This window comes from Aaosphaeria arxii (assembly GCF_010015735.1).
Source record: "Aaosphaeria arxii CBS 175.79 unplaced genomic scaffold BU24scaffold_8, whole genome shotgun sequence".
NCBI lineage: Eukaryota > Fungi > Ascomycota > Dothideomycetes > Pleosporales > Aaosphaeria > Aaosphaeria arxii.
In genome coordinates, this window is record NW_022983481.1 from 218428 (window position 1) to 235744 (window position 17317).

Consider the following 17317-nt stretch of genomic DNA (forward strand, 5'->3'; position numbering starts at 1 on the left):
GACTTCTGCCAAGCAAAAAGTTCGAAAAAGTTAGGTAGGTCCGTTCGCCATCTTTTTCTGCGCCCCGACCTCAAGCGCAAAACCTCGACTTTTCTCTGAGCTATTGCTGTCTTCTACACTCTCTCTTTACTCACTGAAAGTACTCAAAACTCATCCATTGAGATCTACAGTTACTCTTCCATATCATACATTCTTTCACAATGTCTGGCGGTATGCTTCCCGCCAGTGTTTACGGCCTGCGGGTTCCCGCTGGTGGAATCCCCATCCCCGGCAATGCGCAATTCCCTGCTACCGTAAGTAGAATGTCCTTCGATACGAACGCTTTCTTCATAGACAGTTCTGTCTGATGGAGTCCCTTTTTGCCCCAATTCATCGTTGTGGTATAGTTGTAGCCCTCTTCACGAGAGCTACGCTATGCTATCATCAGCCAATCAAGCAGCATAACAAGAAAGCCTTCACTGTGAGAATCTTTCGCAGTGAAAGATTTTCTTGATCAAGTTCCCTTCGCTCTATTCAACATCATCATGAAAATGTAGTTAACGATTCGCGCAGTTCCGCATCACCATGGCCGCTATTGACCCCAGCGCCGACCCTCAGCGCGAGGAGCCCAACCAGCCCGCTCGCGCTACCCTCAAGTTGATCAGAGAGCGCGTTGACTTCGATGACGACTCTGAGGATGACGAGGATGACGAGGATTTCGATGAGGACAGCATCGAGGCTATCAAGGCTCGTCTTGCTGGCGTTCTCTCCGACGAGGACGAGGATATGTCCGATGACGATGAGGACAGCGAGAACGAGAAGAACGGCGGCCCCAGCGACCCTGCTAAGGCCAAGCAGGTCAAGAAGGAGGCCATGACCAAGAAGCTTCAGGCTGAGCTCGATGAGATGGAGTTGGATGGCTTGACCAACGGCGTCAACGGAAAGGGCAAGGGCAAGGCCAGCGAGGACGATGACAGCGAGGAGGACTTGGAGATCGATAGCGACGAGGAGGATGATGACGAGGTTGAGGAGCTCGTTCTCTGCACCCTCGACCCCGAGAAGGTTCGTGCTCTGCCTATCAGTCACATTTTTTCCAATTACTAACCTTGACTAGAACTACCAACAACCCCTCGACATCACTGTCGGTGAGCACGAGGAGGTCTACTTTGTCTCCAGCGGTACCCACGACATTTTCATCACTGGAAACTACGTTCTTCCCCCCGATGACGAGCATGATGATTACGACGATGAGGATGACTACGAGGAGGGAGATTACGATTTGAGCCCCGATGAGGATGAGCTTGACGGTGCCTCTGACTCTGAGGAGGATGAGCTCGATGGTCTTGAGGACCCCAGGATCACTGAGGTCGATTCCGAGGAGGAGGAAGCCCCTAAGCTCGTCGCTGCGAAGAAGGGAAAGAACAAGCGCCCCGCTGAGTCCGAGGAGGACCTTGCCAACCTTGACGACCTCATCAGCAGGGCCACCAAGGCCGACAGTGAGGAGAAGAGCAAGAAGCAGGCTAAGAAGATCAAGAAGAATGACGGCCAGGCTGTTGCCGTCGAGCCTGCCAAGAAGGACCAGAAGGAGGACAAGAAGAAGGTTCAGTTCGCAAAGAATCTTGAGCTCGGTCCCACTGGCTCTCCCAAGGTCGAGGAGCCCAAGAAGGATGCCGCCCCATCTGGTCCCAGGACCGTCCAGGGTGTCCTCATTGACGACAAGAAGGTCGGAAAGGGCAAGGCCGCTAAGAAGGGCGACAAGGTCGAGATGCGCTACATCGGAAAGTTGAAGAGCAACGGCAAGCAGTTTGATGGTAAGTTGAGTTTTCAGCAAACTAGACAAGCAAGCACTAACAGTTATAATAGCCAACAAGAAGGGCAAGCCTTTCGCCTTCAAGCTCGGTGTTGGTGAGGTCATCAAGGGTTGGGACATCGGTGTCGCTGGCATGACTGCTGGTGGCGAGCGCCGTTTGACCATCCCAGCCAACTTGGCCTACGGCAAGAGGGGTGCTCCCCCAGACATCCCGGGTAACGCCGACTTGGTGTTTGACATCAAGTGCATCTCCATCCACTAAGCTCGACAATAACTGAGGGCACGGCACGGCGTACGATACAGGTGTCTGCACTCCTATACAACGAAATGGCCTCCTGCCATGGGCATATGGCCTGAGATCCTCGTGTGTCTGTTCCCTCACAACCAAAATAACATGAGTCTCTTTCCTAGGTTTTTTTCCATGTACCTGCATTGCGTTACGAGATATCCGACTTGCATAATCTGGGGTCCTTGTTAGATTAGTGCAGGGAGGAAGGATCTCTCTCGACCTTATGCTCCCGAAGAGAGAGTCTGTGGGTGTGTGTATGTGTTTCTTTTCGGGTGTTATATCTTGGTGGAAGAAAGAAGCCTTCTTCTCCGGTTCGGTCTAGCGAGGTGGTGCTGCCCATGTTTGGAAAGGGCTTGTATTGCTGAGGATGCTATGTAATTGAGTAAAAAGTTTCCAAAGCGGAGTTAGGGTGAATTAGTTCCTAGAGTACTTGAAATGTATGTTTCCTCTTTTCTAAATACATGTCTACTGTGAAGCTCTTGATTACAAGGAAAGTTGCCCAGCAATGATGTTCATGGCATCGACCAGGTAACGTGATCATACAGAACTGAGACTCCGTTGACGGTTCTCGAAGCAGCAATCGAAAGCCTGAAATTTACTAGAATGGGGTCTATAGAGATGAGTCGTGATGGCAGAAATCCTTTCCGGATCCACAGGCAAGGAAAGTGGACCATTAAATTTCTAATTGTGGACACCGTTGTGGTGGCAACGTATTCAGGCCCAAATATTACTACTGGGCGGACATATCGCCCGAAGTACAGACACGGTGGAGAAAATAAGATAAAAAATTGGTATGGAACCTTTATGGTATATGTTTCACTCGAAGGATCTCCTTCATGAGAACAGTTACCCTAACAATTGCATTTCCCAAAGGAGTGTGAGGAATGAAGTGATAGTTGAGGTTGAGACGAACATGGACGAGTATCGAGCCAGTTTGCTGAAAACGGGAGGTTCGACCAATTAGGTGACAGTATTCATGCACGGCTCGTCGGCGGTCGGACACTCTTGTCCGTCTCCAGTGACCCAGCACACATTTTCGATATCCCCACTTTTCCATCTTGGTTCATCCAATCACCCTGTGTTACCGAGATGCTTTAATTCCCCTTCTCCTCTTTTGCCTGTCTTGTTCTGACTGTCTCCTCATCGTTGACTTCCGACTTCACTCGTCTACCCTAAGATCTACAACCTCAGCCACATCCATACAGCCAGACAACTATATCCCGTTGTAACCTCTTCAACGACAACGCTCGCAGTACCAACAAACAACTTCGCTCTCGTCAATCGACTCAATATCCGGTCTTCCACACACCGCTTACCGCCCAATCAATTCACCACCCAATAAACCCTTTCTCGACGCAACCGTGGCAAAATCGAACAATGGCGCGATCGACAAGTAGTAATCGAAGCAGTAGTAGTAGTAATTCCCACGAGAGTTCCTACTACGACCCCAGCGCCAATGTCCGCGCTTCCTGCTATGCCGTGAACACCTGCACTACGGAGCTTCAGGGCTTTCATTACTCTACTACGGGGGCCGGCGGGGTTGATTGGCGTTCCTGAGGTCAGCTCGGTATGTATTTGTCCCAAAGCTCCAATATCAAATTCGATTGACCGCCCTGCTAACGATTCTCCAACAGGGAATGCCTTCACCTCCGCAGAGTCCCCCCCTCGCCGCCAGACACGCACCTGTCGCCAAGCCGTCATCAAACCGCGGCAGCCGGGCGCGCAGAGGGGGGGCTGCACAAACCATTACGGGAGAGTGTGAGAGACTCTTCTGCGAGACACTACGAACTGTTTTTCTGGGTGAGGGAAACTTGGCTCGTCAGGACTCGCTTGTAACGGGTGTGCATAACTACAATCAATACTCTACTTCCGATATCAGCGACTACGGTGTCGACGTCCGACGATATACGGAGAGACCGAGCGGCGCCGTGCCGTCGCCTGAAATGGAGGGCGGCATGGTCTCGGAAGAGCAAGACAACGGCCTGGTCAGCGACTGGGTCGAGATCTGGGACTACGTGGGCGGGAACCGGTTCCGGGGCTTCGTGGCGGAGAAGGACGGCGAGAAGACGCTGTTCGTCTTCTTCGACCAGCTCGTCATCGGCGGCGATCTCAAAGCCGCCCTCATGGCGCTCCTCGAGCTCTGCGACGTCCCCTACTTCTCCTGTTCCCGCCTCGTCGCCTGCATCGACCGACACGCAGAGGCGCATGCCACCGAGGCGCTGAGCAAAGACCTGGGCTGGATCGGATTCCAGCTCACCACGCTGGACGACTTCACTAGCGGAGACGAGATCACGAGCAACAAGTGGCTACTCATGGATATGGAAGTGTGAACTTAACCCCTTCATCCCTTTCCACTTCCGCCTGTCTTTTCCACATTTTGTGTTCTTTTTCTTTTCTAATCCAAGCATGGAGTTTGTTTCCTGTGTTCCGGGGGGATTTTCATTTGTTTGGACAATTCCCCCATCCGCGCGTTTCAGAGGGAAACGGCGTCAACGAAGTTCTTCTAGTTATTTCTTCCACTGGCTTTTTTTTAAGTAAAGGGGGTCTTCGTTATCTTTCACCTCAATTCATCAATCATGACCCTGTGTAATTCGTTTTCTTGCATGGTGTGCCTCCATCGTTTGGCGCTTTGTGGGATGTTTTCGCTACTGTCTGATCGTTAGTTGCTTCAGTTGACTTTGTTTTCTTGTTATAGTTGAATGCAAATAAGCTATTTGAAACCTACTTGGGAAGATTTTGCCAGTGATGTGAAGTGATTTACACAGATTCAAACTTTGGTATCTCCAACCTGCAAAAGAACATATTTCAATGTGAAGGATAGATAGATTGTTTGATATATGGCATTCCGCCGTGTACTAATTATTCTTACAAATTCGATGATTTTCCGGATCCAAATCGTTCCTTGCCCGTTGAACGCCGTACCCAAAAGCAGCCAGACAATCTAGATATCCCAATGCTATACACAAATTTGCATACAATCTCTTCCTCAAGCATCCAAGTCCGCCATGACGGCATCCATCCCCCCACCCCCAAACTCATCATCATCATCATCATCCACCTCCATAAGCTCCGCCCTCCCCTCCGCAGCCCTCATCAACTTATTATCAGTCCCCGCGACCGCCGCGCCCTTCAACTTCTCCTGGTGCGCCTCGAGCTGCTCTATACTCCACGAACTGTGACCCTCGAGTTCGTGTCTACTCCTCGGCACGCTCATCTCCCTCAAGAACGCCTTCGCGTACCCGACCGCCTGATCAACGCTGAGCTTCGTATTCTTCGTGTCGAGACCCGCCTGAATCCACTTCGGCAGCTGTGGGATCTTCTTCCCAAACCGCTTGTCCGCCAGCACCATGATACCGTAGTCGTCCTTGCCACGGATAACACGGCCCAGACACTGCGCAGCGTGGCGCATCGCGTCGAAAGACAGGAAGTCAGACTCCTTAATGCGGTACGTCTCGCGCAGGAACTCGAGGCGGGCTTTCAAGATACGGGACTCTGTGTACTGGTAGGGCACGCCCATGCAGAGCACGGTGCGGCCGTAGTGGTGGTCGAAGTCGATGCCCTCGGAGACCTTGCCACGGGCCACGCAGAGGAGGACCGCTCCGCGGCCGTTGTTGCAGGCTGTGCGGAAGGTTTCGAGGGCGAGGGAGGTTTCCTGGGCGTCCGGGGTTTCCACGAGGATGAGCTTGTATTTCCAGACTTGGTTGAGGACGTCCATGCCTTGCCATTGCGAGATGATGGATTCCATGTACAGGTAGGAGGGGAAGAAGACGACGACGCCGTCGGGCGTGAGCTTGCAGAATTCGATGAGGAGGTTGCCGAAGTTGCGGATCACGGGGCCGTCGTTGCGGTGCTCGAATTGGGAGGTTACTTGGTTTTGGTCGCTGCCGCGGTCGACGATCATGGGGAGGAAGGCTTTGCGAGTTAGGGTCATGGTGAAGGATTCTTGGACGACGGTTGAGAAGTTGAGCATGCGGGGGTACATGTCGAGGGGGGACATGGTGCCAGAGGTAACGATGACGGAGCTGAAGCGTTCGAAGACGGGCTTGATGGCGATGGCGGCGTCGAGGCAGGTGAAGTGGAGGACTGGGTTGGGGACCGTGGCGGTTATGGATTCGAAGGGTTCGAGGATGAGGAGGAAGCCGGATTCGTAGGTTGCTACGAGGGTGGCGAAGGTTGCGACCTCTTGTAGCGGTTGGTAGTCTTCGATGTTGGTGAGTTCTAATGTGCGGACCAGCGAGGTCAGTCGCTCGGCGCAGAACCGAAGTGGTTTCCGCTCGATGAACGTCAGGTCGCGGAGATGGCTGAGGAAGGAGGGTGGTGTCTCGGAGATGACGTGCAGGACTTTCATTCGCGTCTTGAGGTACTCGATGAAGCGTTTGAGGAACGCTACGAAGTGTTCTGCTCTTCGGATGTTTCCAGGCACGGCTTCCTTGAGAAGGTCATCTGGCAGCGCTGGGTTTGCCATGAAGGCATTTTCATCCCTGGCCTCGTCTGCTGCTCGCAATCCCTCTACGAGCTTTGAGTATTCGTTCTGTAGTTTCTCCGCATCGGTCGACTTCATCTCTGTGATCTTGCGATCTAGGTTGTTCACGCCACGGGTCGCTTTTCGCAGCGAATCTTCGGTGATGTCTATACTTAAAGATTCGATGCACACGTTGTCGATGTTGTGGGCTTCGTCAAAGACGACAATGCAATCCTTGGACAGCTCCTTGGACACCCGCTCGGCAATCTTTGGGTCGAGCAGGTAGTGGTAGGAATAGATTATCACGTTGCAATACGGCATCATCCGCCGAGCCGTGAAGTATGGGCATTGCTTCTGTTGCTCGCCATACTTGAGCATGCTATCAAACGTCCAAACGCCAGGCGGGATCAAATTATGCGGTTCCAGAAGATCGAGATTGTCGTGGTAGACGCAGAGCTCGACATCTTCGCCGCGCTCCTTCTTCTCTTTGACAAACCCTGCCGTCAGGCTTCGGCATCGCGCGTCGACAACGGAGCCACTCTTCTCACGCTTGACCGACGGGTGCAGACACAGATTCTTTCGACTGGTCAAGCCGAGTCCTCTGAATTCTTCTTCATACCCTAACTGCTCGGTTCGATACTTCATCAGCCCTCTCAGCTCGGCGAGTGCCTTTTCGATCTCAGACATGGTACGCGAGCAGTAGATGAGTTTCCTCTTTTCAGGATGAAACTGCTGATACGCTACGATGAGCGAGAGCAGGGACACAGTTTTACCTGTGCCTGACGGCATTTCCAGAACGCAGTGGCCGCCGGCGTCCAGCGTGCGCTTGAGATCACACATGTAGGCATACTGTTCTGGATATACCCTTGGGTAAGGGAAGAGCACGGGGAGCTCGCTGGGGCGTCATGTGAGCACAATGTCCTGAATTATAATGGACACATGACTTACTCTATGAAGAACTTCATCTTGAGAAGACCGCCCGCGGTTTTGTATTGTGTCGGGCGGATGAAGTTCAAGCTCGTCGAGAGGCAAGCCAAATTGGTTGCTGCTGTTGCCTCTGAGGTTTGTCTTGAAAGTCATCAAAACGCGCCAGTCGAATAAGGACTAGCGCAGGAACTCCCATTATGCGCCCCATTGTGCCACATGTGGCTGATGCTACGAGTATTGAACCCCCCCACTAACAAGTCCGCCGCCGCCCTTCGTGTGCCGTCATCGTCTCCAGGCGAAGGGCAGCAACATTTTCGTCTTCTTTTTCTTTCGTCCTTGATAGCTGTGAATTGTGCCCTCAAACATATAGCTGCTACCAGCAACCTTCACTCTTTCTTTTTCTTCTTTTCGTAATCCTCCTCCACCTCTCCCTCGCAATATTCCTTCCATTCTCTCAACCATGAGCAAACGATCGGGGAAGTCGCATGCGAGCAGTGCTCGAGCTGCCACCAGCACATTCGGGTCAGGACTCGGTTCATCAACGTCCTCGGCATTTGGCACAAGTTCCTCTCAACTGTCATATATCGCGGAGCCGCCCGATCTTTCTTCGATTTCCGATCCCAATGTCGTCGTTTATTTCCGCAATCTCTCAAAGAAGGACAGCACAACCAAAGCAAAAGCATTGGAGGACATACAGGCATATATATCAACACTGCAAGAACCAGTCGAAGATGGAATCTTAGAGGCTTGGGTAAGCTCTGGAAATTTGCCCAGATGTATCAAAGCAATACTAACCCTTCTTCTCGCAGATCAAAACGTTCCCCCGCACCTCCATAGACAATTCGAAAGCCGTCCGCCAGAACGCCCATGCCCTTCATGGCCTGATCGCTGTCTCCGCGGGGAAGCGATTGGCCAAACACATGCCCAAATCAGTCGGAGCATGGCTCTCAGGTCTCTACGATGCGGATCGATCCGTGACCGAAGCTACCCAGAACTCCCTCCGACAGGTTTTCAGTACTGCTGAGAAGATACAAAACATCCGGAGAGCATATCAACAGCCCATTCTAGAATACTGTCGGGACGCTATTGATAAAGAGACAACGCAGACACTGAGTGATGAGCGTACAGTAAGCAAAGACGATGCAGAGGCAAAATACAGCCGAGTCGTGGCCGCCTGCATATCTCTAATAGGGAGTTTGATTTCGAATTTGAAAGTAGAGGAATTGTCCAAATTGCAGGCTGAGTACGATTCACTATTAGGGGACAGTAAGGTCTGGGCATTCGCGGCGCATACTGACCCATCAATTCGGCGCGCCCTGCATCGCTTCCTCAAAGCATGCATAGCAAAGCAACCTGGTCAGTAATCACATATCGTAGCTTCAAAGTAAGTAAGAAATGCTGACCATGGACAGAGTCAGTTGAGAAAAACCTGGACGCTATCAGTAAGGCGTATCTCTCAGTAGCTTTAAACTCCGATCAGCTTGGCTCCGCCTACGATTTCGTAGAAGCAGTGGCACATCTCACATCAACATACCCTACAGCATGGACAGACCACTACAAAAGCAAAACCTCCGTCGATCGTAGACTACGACAATGCGTCAAGAAGGGATCACAGTTTGGACCTCCCGAGTATTGGGACCGCGTCGTGGATATCATCAAGAATCTGCCCTCTGGTGTTGTCCCTCAGAACAGTGCAGATACTGCGGAGTTTTTGAGCGCTTTACATGCTGGCGTCACCCGAAGGGAGGAACCAAGACGGAATCTCGAGTCAGCTTGGACAGCATATTTGGACATATTAGATTTCGTCATAAAATCTCTACCAGTGGAAGATCGGAGCAAAGTTTTGTCGGAACTCGTCTTGCCGATAATATCCCAGTTCTTGCGACCTGATCCAGGCGATTCTCAATGGGCTCTTCCACCAAATTCATCTAAATTAGTGCAACGATTGCTCCTTATTGAACGTCTGCCCGAGACTATAGAGGAAAGCTGGCCTTCATATGTACAAGGCTTCATTGATGATGTTAAAACATCCGCACCCGAACAGTCTAAGGACTATGACCGATCTCAAGGCGCAATAATTAAGCAAGCATCGAGGTTTGCCACCTTCCAACAGCATGCATCTTCGGCCTCGCCTGCCTTGCGAACTGCATTCGTCGCATCGAATCAGACCATAATCACAGAAGCACTTGCTGTTGTGAAAAACAGAAATGGCAAGCCATACGGCGGCGCAGGTGCTGTTACTGAACTTTTATCTAAAAGCAAGCCATTGCTTCTCGGGGATGCCACCACAAAAGAGACTCTGGAGAACTTTGTGGAGCATGACATTCCAGAGCTTATATTGTCTCCGTCGTCATCGCAACTGGTTGACATATTGTATATTATGTCCGATTCCGAATGCTTCGAGAGTGCCTGGAGTGCTTCCTTGAAGCATGCACTGGCTGCGCCTGATTCACCCGCCAAATCGAAGGCACTAGAAACCTTACTCACCTCTTCTAAGATACCATCATCCTTCAATCTAGCTTCTGCAGATGATGACTTGCAGAGTCATATCAAGTCTTCTGTGCGCGCAACTCTTCAAGGTGCTCTCGAGTGGGATTCTTTCAGTCGCATTCTTCAATCTCCAGCAACAATACTATCTTCTGAAACTACAGACGATCTTCTAGCTGCAATGGCTCAGTCGTTGACCCTGAATGACCAAGTTCAGACATCCTTGCAAGGCTTCCGTCAGTTAGTCAAACACAGTCCGACAGTACTCAAAGATTACATACCGACCCCGAACGGATCGGCCCTACTCCGCTCCCTTCTGCTTGCCTCCGAATCACCTAACGAGGAAATCGCACAAGAAGCCGCCGCAGTGAACTCTTCGATCCAGGCTCTTCTGGCTGCGGAATCAGACTCGAAGCAGTCTGTCTTCAATGTGATTCAGCACGGCCTTGCGAATGCTTCCCAGACATCGGTTTCGGTCGAGACATTGGTGGACTTGGCTAAACAATTAGTCAAGCCGGGCGAAGGTTGGGAGCAAGTCAAGGATGTTTTTCCAAAAGTCGAGCATTGGCAAAACTCGCTGAAGCCGTTCCTGGATCTCGCTCCGAAATCTTCCTTGGCAGTTACAAATCCACTCGCGGGTGCTGTATATCTTGTAGATCAGTCGGGCCCAATGGACGCTGTGAGGAAACTCGATCGCGACGTAGACGGCTACTCTCCGGCATACCGTACGGCGCAGTACGTGGCGAGACTCCTCAAGAATCGCGACCTGTTTTCACTGGACGTGCTCCCTTCAGAATTGAAGGATGAGTTGGTGCATAACCTGGCACTTACCTTGCAGCTCTCTGACGACAACCTTGGTCTTGCAGGCTCAAATAACCTTTGGGCAGTATACAATACTGACGTAGAGGCCGAAGCGATTTCCTTCCAAGATGATGCCAGAGAACTCATCAAAGAAGTCTTGACTCAACAAGCTCAACATTGGGAATCTATGGTCTCATGGGCTTGCACCTTGCTTAGCACAATAGAGCATGCAATCTCTGCACAAACGTATTATGAGGCTCGCGTCCGTAGCGAGCTGATTTCGAAAGCCATCGAAATACATGGTTGGAACACATCGGATACAGCCGAGATGCAGGAGCAGCTTAAGACATTCCGACGAGCAAAGAACGTGTTTGCGCTTGTAGGATTTCTCAACGCTTTCAAAGAACCGCTTACAGCATCCAAGGCCTGTGAGCGGATGTGCAATGAGCTAGTCGCCGATCTCACCGGCTTGCAGATTGATGCAAAGCCTCAGGAAGGACTCCGTCAGTTGGTGTTGCTCAACTCCCTGTTATACGGTCAGGAAGACATTGCTCAATGCATTGCGAAACAGCGAGTCATCTTCTTTGTCAAGCACGTTGTGCCGTGGTTGCAAGAACCTGGAACGCCGCTGGCTATTCGCGCTGAGCTCTGTCGAGTTTTGGCTGTCTGCTTACCATTGATGGGCGATATCTACGGCGAGCATTGGGACGATATTCTTAGTACTCTAGCTGCTAGCTGGATGAAGATGACAGAAGTGGAGGAAAATGAGTCTGGCATGGACAGGTAGGTTATCTGTCTCGACAGCCCGCACAATTTCATGCTGACATATTATAGTCCTGTACCTTACGCACATGGCTCTCTGAAACTATTGGCCCAGTTGCGAATACTCGCCGAGCCCGAAGACTCAAGTGACGATTTGTCTGATGCCTGGAAAGAGACGGAATCCAGGGTTGCTGCTGGACTCCTCAATCTGCTCAAGCACTCCCAGCATTTCCCCGACGAGTTTCACCAACCTCTAAAGATCGTGAACGATGTGCTTGCCAGACAAATTTCCAAGGTCCCATTTGAGCATCTCGAGTCTACCGAGGAGTTGTTTCCGCTACTCTATGTTGAGTCGCAACCTGTGCAACAGTCAGCTTTCGATATTCTGCACAAGCAAATTCCGGCACTTCAAGAACAGATCTCTATTGATGCTGCGCTTGACAAAAGCACAGCTCGATTGCCAGAGGAGTTGCTTTCCCTGATCCTTGAGGCACCGACTGTAGCCGCACTTGCTGACGCGGACTTTGAACGGAGCATACCCTTACCTCTCAGAGGCTATTTATTGAGTTGGCTCTTGGTTTTCGACCACCTCGAACATGCTGTAAGTAAATCTCCAAGGTTCCATTGCAAGCGCTAAAGATTTTCGTAGTCGTTCAAAGTCAAAAACGATTATATAGATCATCTCAAGGAGTATGATTATCTACCTGGTCTCCTCGACTTCACGTTTGACTTCCTGGGCCATGCGCAGAGCAAACCAGTCGATGTCTCGAAATTCGACGTCACTTCGTACACGCCTGATCTCGAAACACCACGGAAAGACACCCAATGGTTGTTGTCACATCTTTACTTTCTCTGCCTTCGACATATTTCTTCACTCACGAGGTCCTGGTGGATAGGATCAAAATCCCGTGCTATCGCTGCCACCTTAGAGCCATGGACCGAGAAGTACATATCACCACCCGTCATCTCTGGTGCCTTCAAATCCGTCTCAGAATGGAACGCTGCACAAATTGAGTCTGATCCCGACTCTCCTTTCACCGTCAAGGTATCTCCTCGCGCTCGCGAGATCATCGCGTCATACTTGGTCGACGAGCAAACCATGTCCATCCGGATCTCGCTCCCAGCTGCCTTCCCTCTGGCCAATGTGCAGATTGAGGGAATCAACCGTGTCGCCATCAAAGAACAGAAATGGCAATCCTATCTTCGTATTTCACTAGGAGCTATCACCATTTTCAACGGTTCACTGATCGATGCATTGACGACATTCAAGCGTAACGTCGATGGTGTGCTCGAAGGTCAAGTCGAGTGCGCGATTTGCTACAGCATTGTAGGAAGCGACAAGAAACTCCCAGACAAGAAATGCTTGGTTTGCAAGAACATATTCCACGGTTCCTGCTTGTTCAAATGGTTCAAGACGAGTAGCAGCAGCTCTTGCCCGCTTTGCAGAAACCCTTTCACCTACGGCTAAGCTATGTTCTTCGATTCTTAGGCGCATATCGTGGAATTGAGGGAGAAGAGAGATATACATCCGTGTCTAAGTAGTGAACAAGGAAAAAAATTAGTATATAAACATCCATCAAAATGTAGCATAAAGCGATGGCTCTGTGTGGATCTGTGCTTCACTTTCTTCCAAATCATGTTGTTGGGTGTCGAGCAATATCCGTGTAATTACACTTGTGTGACTGCAAAGATCGAAACGGGAGGTGAAGCCAGGTATGACCTTCCATGGTACTACCGATCTCTCTATCCTCCTTCACTGGTCCTATCCTGGTAATTGCACGGTATTTGAGATGGAAAAAGATGAATCATAGAGGCATCAGCGATCTTGCGCTACGCTCCTGCCCTTTCCAGTGGTCATTATAAACACCTCCACTCTCCATCCCGCTCTTGTCCCTCAACACAACTCAACCTTCTCCCGTGAAATCAAAAACTCACTCACAAATTCACGCTGCAATGTTTCACAAAGCAATCATTCTAACTGGCCTTCTCGCCACGACTGTCCTCGGCAGCCCTGTTGTGGCCAACGTGCGAAACGCCAATCGTCTTGACAAACCCGTCCTCTCTCCTCAACTCCCAGACCTGAGCAAAGGACTTGAGGCCAACCTCAACTTCGCCTACGGAGAGATCGCCCGCTGGGTGACACATGGCTATGAAGGCAATCCTCGCACCAATGAAGTCTGTCAGTCTTACTGGAAGAACAATCACCTCGCGTGGGAGGACTTGTGGCATTTCAATGCCACTTATAGGGACTGCCTCGCCATGAGCTGGAACGGATGCTTTCACTCCAAAGCCGAGCTAGAGTGAGTGAATTCCATCCATGTACTATCATGACTTGCATCTACTGACTATCCGCAATCAGCCCAGAAGACATCTTCCAAATCTGGGGCATGATCCCCGTCCAGATGCGCTCCTACACCCGCCACTTGATTGTGCTACCTGCGGAGGCCGAGAACCACAGCTCCAAAAGTAGTGCTGTCTGGAACGATAGAGATGATATCTACATCAAGGGACGCCCAAGCATGCACGAATTTCTGGTTGCCGTGGCGAAGTCTGCCGACCTGCATGGCTTCCCAGGAATTAAGGATGCGTATCATAGTAAGTATCAAACCCTGTGATTTCTACCAATATCTCAAGTGGAGTATCACGTCGTAAATCTTGTACTAAGGGATGCTAGATACCACTGAGTGGCTCGAGGCATACAACAAGGATTCGGCTGTTCCATCAACCATCGCACAGATCAGTCAAGCAGAGAATATTGCTGTGCACATTGCCATTGCCCTATTCGATATCCGTGTTCCTGGAGGTATTAGTTCAGTACTCCCCGGCTGGCGCGACATTGGAAATCAGCAGAAACAAATCACCAAGGCCGCGCACCCCGACCTATTCGGACTTCATGGCGCTCCCAAATCACGGGAGCTTCAGTGCAATGTGACGGATCGGAGGCCCAACAGCCCATGGGTGATCTTGTGAACAGACATTGAAATCGCAATGAGGTTGCGGTATTCGGGACTGTGCTGTTATCTGATTGAGCTTGCTTTCTATGGCGGCGGAGTTGCTCTACAATGAACCATGTATGTCAATGAAGCAGAGAGGCATTGAAGTCGATTACATTCGTCTGGGCTCAACATGACTGGGTGATAGGAGGACGTAGCGATGCAATATAAGTAGCATGCTAATGAGGAATTCATTTGCTCGGGTGACTTATCCAATGATCCGCTTCCAGTTCTCCTCCGCCTGTTCCCTTTCCCTCTGAATTTCCTTTTCAAACTCCTCCCACAATTCCAAACACTCCTTCGTCTCCTCTGTTCGAATACGTGCCTGCTGCCTGCACAATCTCCATGTCCGCCGGAGCAATTGCAAGATCGTGAAAGTGATGACGCCAACGAGGTAAGCCCAGATCGGAATTCCACCAACTGTTTTTTCAGCCTGGCTCGGCACCGATGTGGAGTGAGGCAACGTTGCTGTCCGCGTTATTGGGCGTGGTTTCGGAGTCCATAAGGTCGTAGGGAAGATAGGATGAGGTAGCGTGGCCATTGTGTTTGCCTTCCTTTGATCTTTTTGAAGAGGACGACGTTGCGAGATTGTTTTCGTCGAGACGTTTCTTGGATGTGTGAGTTGCAGTGCAATAGGTATCATGTGAGTCTTTGTGTGAGAAGAGGTAAGTAAACAAAGAACGGCAGAAAACGACACTTAAATAGACAAATTCATTTGTTTGCTCCTAATGTGATGCATGACCAGCCATCCCGTACCGCCAATATAGCCAAAGGCTACCATGCATCCTATCAGCGGTCTGGCGGTCATGCTGTAACCCTATTTCACACGATGCGTGTTCATGCGCTATGAGTACTACCATCGCTGCCGACGTGTGTTGCCTTCCAGCAGCTGAATAGCATGTTTGCCTTTGCCGATACATATTAAAGTACCACAAACCACACGTATCCGACTCAAATATCAGAAACCGATAGCGTTGATACGTTAGTTGTTGCTTGCTTACTCCGACGGGGGGTTGGAAGTAAGTAAGTCACAGCGGCATTAGATGCCACTCTGTTCCTTACGCAACCCTCTCACCCCTCTCAAGCCTGGCCAGATATCTCTCCCAAGTATCCCAGTCCTCCTCGTCCGCCTCCTTCGCGGCTTCCTTCTTGTTCTTCTTCTTGGCGGCAGCCTTCTTCTTCTTCTGCTTGTTGTTGTTGCGTCCACCAGTACCACTGGGTCCAGCAACACTAGGACCAGCACCGCCGAGCGGAAATCTCCCCGCCTCACCAGCCGGGAAGTCATTCCTTCTGAGTTCCTGCATCTCAGAAGAAGATCCAGAAGAACCAGAAGAACCGGAATCAGAGGACAAAGGGCGCGTGGGCGGAACCTCATGCGCATTCCTCCACTCCTTGATCATCTTGCGGCGCTCGCGAAACATATGCACCGCAAACGCGACGATCATCAAAATGGCGGGCGCGACCCCTAGGACCATTATGACTGCCTCGGGCGGACCAGTGTCGCAGAAGAATTGTGGTATTTTCGATGGGTGGAGCATGTAGCACCACTCCAAGTCAGAGGCTGCCGAAGTGGCGACCACGGCTCCCGTTCCCGTTGCCGTTCCAGTTCCATTGACGAAAGAAGAAGAAGGAGACGCCATGGTGGACGTCATGTTGGAAGTGGGGAAGTACGAGACGCGGGACGCCATGCTGGTGGTCAGTGTCACGGTCGTACCGCCCGTCGTCACAGTGACGGTTACGGGGACACTTGCGGACGCCTTCTTGGTGGTCATGATCGTGGTAAGGGATGGAAGCGGAGTCAAGGTGGGGAGGAAGAAGCCCGTCTTCATGGCGGTGCTGAAGGGGTTGTCGGGCGCGATGTGCGCAAGAAGACCTTCGCCATCCGGCTTGTCGGTGCAGTTGATGGCGAGGCTGCGGACGATGTTGATGAATGCTGTTCACATGAGGGGTTTAATTCAAGTTTTTCTCAGATAGGGCAGATGTCGATATTGCTATCGCTGCTGGGAATTGGGTTTGGGGTTGGCAGTCCCGGGGGATGTGATTCTCTCACTTAAGACGGAACTCCGTCTCAAGTGAAAGACGCACGCAGTTGGGGTATGGCATTTGGGCAATTTGGTAGGGCAAGGTGGATAAATGGCAGAAAAGAAAAATGGAAAAGAAGAAGAAATATTTACATACCAGTCTGCTGGGCGAGGCTGCAGTTCTGAATGCAAGGCACCGCACCGTTCAGGAAGACATCAGCGCGAGGACCCGTCATGCAGGCACAGATGTACTGCTGAGTAGGGCAGTTTTCCCAGATGGAGGGTTTGGCGCGGAGGCACCCGTTCTTTTGTGCTCGTTGTCAGTGTTACAGTGCGGGTGGTGATTGCTGAAGTTTCTCTTTCGGGCAAAGGGCAAAGGGAAGAGATGGCAGTTGGCAGAGGGAGTATAGTTGGAGATAGAGAGATACTTACGACGCACTCGGGGTACCCGACGAGAGACATCTTGGTTGAGAGGAGGGACGGAGAGATTGAGGAGATGGAGAGGATGGAGGGGTTGAGAGGTAGATATACTGAGGGCGTAATGAAGGGAACAAGCGAGTGGGTGAGTGGGCGAGGGGTGAGGGTGGTGAAGATGGCGAGAGTGGAAGAGAGAAGAGATCAGAGTCTCTCGCTAAGGTAAAGGTAAAGGTAGTGAGAATCTTGAAGCATGATGGATGTAGACTTCTGATTTTTTTTTTTGGAGAAGAGAGATGCTGCTTGTTTGATTTCGATGCAGCAGTGAGCACATGTAGCAGCAGTATGCATGCAAATTGAATGAAATTTGAC

The 17317-nt window shown here is 51.0% G+C and overlaps 6 protein-coding genes across 6 annotated transcripts; 4 read left to right on the plus strand and 2 right to left on the minus strand.

Moving 5' to 3' along the window:
* The first annotated feature begins 52 nt into the window (after positions 1 to 52).
* On the plus strand, positions 53 to 2527 carry BU24DRAFT_425730 (uncharacterized protein). The gene is made up of 4 exons (XM_033528809.1): positions 53 to 293; positions 553 to 1041; positions 1094 to 1790; positions 1843 to 2527. Exons 1-4 carry the CDS (start codon positions 201 to 203, stop codon positions 2049 to 2051), a joined length of 1488 nt encoding a protein of 495 aa, XP_033380238.1. The 5' UTR covers positions 53 to 200; the 3' UTR covers positions 2052 to 2527.
* Positions 2528 to 3235: 708 nt separating this feature from the next.
* Positions 3236 to 4843, plus strand: BU24DRAFT_375185 (uncharacterized protein). The gene is made up of 2 exons (XM_033524585.1): positions 3236 to 3645; positions 3713 to 4843. The coding sequence occupies exon 2, from the start codon at positions 3716 to 3718 to the stop codon at positions 4406 to 4408; it is 693 nt and encodes a 230-aa protein (XP_033380239.1). The 5' UTR covers positions 3236 to 3645; positions 3713 to 3715; the 3' UTR covers positions 4409 to 4843.
* Positions 4844 to 4884: 41 nt separating this feature from the next.
* Positions 4885 to 7583, minus strand: BU24DRAFT_375188 (DNA repair helicase). The gene is made up of 2 exons (XM_033524586.1): positions 7489 to 7583; positions 4885 to 7435 (listed from the first exon to the last, which is right to left on the minus strand). The coding sequence occupies exons 1-2, from the start codon at positions 7503 to 7505 to the stop codon at positions 5065 to 5067; spliced, it is 2388 nt and encodes a 795-aa protein (XP_033380240.1). The 5' UTR covers positions 7506 to 7583; the 3' UTR covers positions 4885 to 5064.
* A 185-nt stretch (positions 7584 to 7768) lies between these two features.
* Positions 7769 to 13115, plus strand: BU24DRAFT_495013 (uncharacterized protein). Its single transcript, XM_033534098.1, has 5 exons — positions 7769 to 8218; positions 8277 to 8823; positions 8880 to 11538; positions 11590 to 12118; positions 12167 to 13115. The coding sequence occupies exons 1-5, from the start codon at positions 7928 to 7930 to the stop codon at positions 12983 to 12985; spliced, it is 4845 nt and encodes a 1614-aa protein (XP_033380241.1). The 5' UTR covers positions 7769 to 7927; the 3' UTR covers positions 12986 to 13115.
* Positions 13116 to 13470: 355 nt separating this feature from the next.
* BU24DRAFT_485210 (uncharacterized protein) lies at positions 13471 to 14487 on the plus strand (the record flags this gene model as incomplete). Its single annotated transcript, XM_033533378.1, has 3 exons — positions 13471 to 13817; positions 13877 to 14112; positions 14192 to 14487. The coding sequence occupies 3 exons, from the start codon at positions 13471 to 13473 to the stop codon at positions 14485 to 14487; spliced, it is 879 nt and encodes a 292-aa protein (XP_033380242.1).
* Positions 14488 to 15568: 1081 nt separating this feature from the next.
* BU24DRAFT_485211 (uncharacterized protein) lies at positions 15569 to 16993 on the minus strand (the record flags this gene model as incomplete). The annotated part of the gene is made up of 3 exons (XM_033533379.1): positions 15569 to 16443; positions 16689 to 16836; positions 16964 to 16993. 3 exons carry the CDS (start codon positions 16991 to 16993, stop codon positions 15569 to 15571), a joined length of 1053 nt encoding a protein of 350 aa, XP_033380243.1.
* Positions 16994 to 17317: the final 324 nt, after the last annotated feature.

What these genes read in the sequence shown, in the direction of transcription:
- BU24DRAFT_425730 (XM_033528809.1), top strand. Translation starts at nt 201, where the DNA reads ATGTCTGGCGGTATGCTTCCCGCCAGTGTTTACGGCCTGCGGGTTCCC. An exon ending in ATGCGCAATTCCCTGCTACC is followed by an intron (nt 294 to 552) that starts GTAAGTAGAATG and finishes CGATTCGCGCAG; the next exon opens with TTCCGCATCACCATGGCCGC. An exon ending in GCACCCTCGACCCCGAGAAG is followed by an intron (nt 1,042 to 1,093) that starts GTTCGTGCTCTG and finishes AACCTTGACTAG; the next exon opens with AACTACCAACAACCCCTCGA.
- BU24DRAFT_375185 (XM_033524585.1), top strand. Translation starts at nt 3,716, where the DNA reads ATGCCTTCACCTCCGCAGAGTCCCCCCCTCGCCGCCAGACACGCACCT.
- BU24DRAFT_495013 (XM_033534098.1), top strand. Translation starts at nt 7,928, where the DNA reads ATGAGCAAACGATCGGGGAAGTCGCATGCGAGCAGTGCTCGAGCTGCC. An exon ending in AATGAGTCTGGCATGGACAG is followed by an intron (nt 11,539 to 11,589) that starts GTAGGTTATCTG and finishes GACATATTATAG; the next exon opens with TCCTGTACCTTACGCACATG. An exon ending in TCGACCACCTCGAACATGCT is followed by an intron (nt 12,119 to 12,166) that starts GTAAGTAAATCT and finishes AGATTTTCGTAG; the next exon opens with TCGTTCAAAGTCAAAAACGA.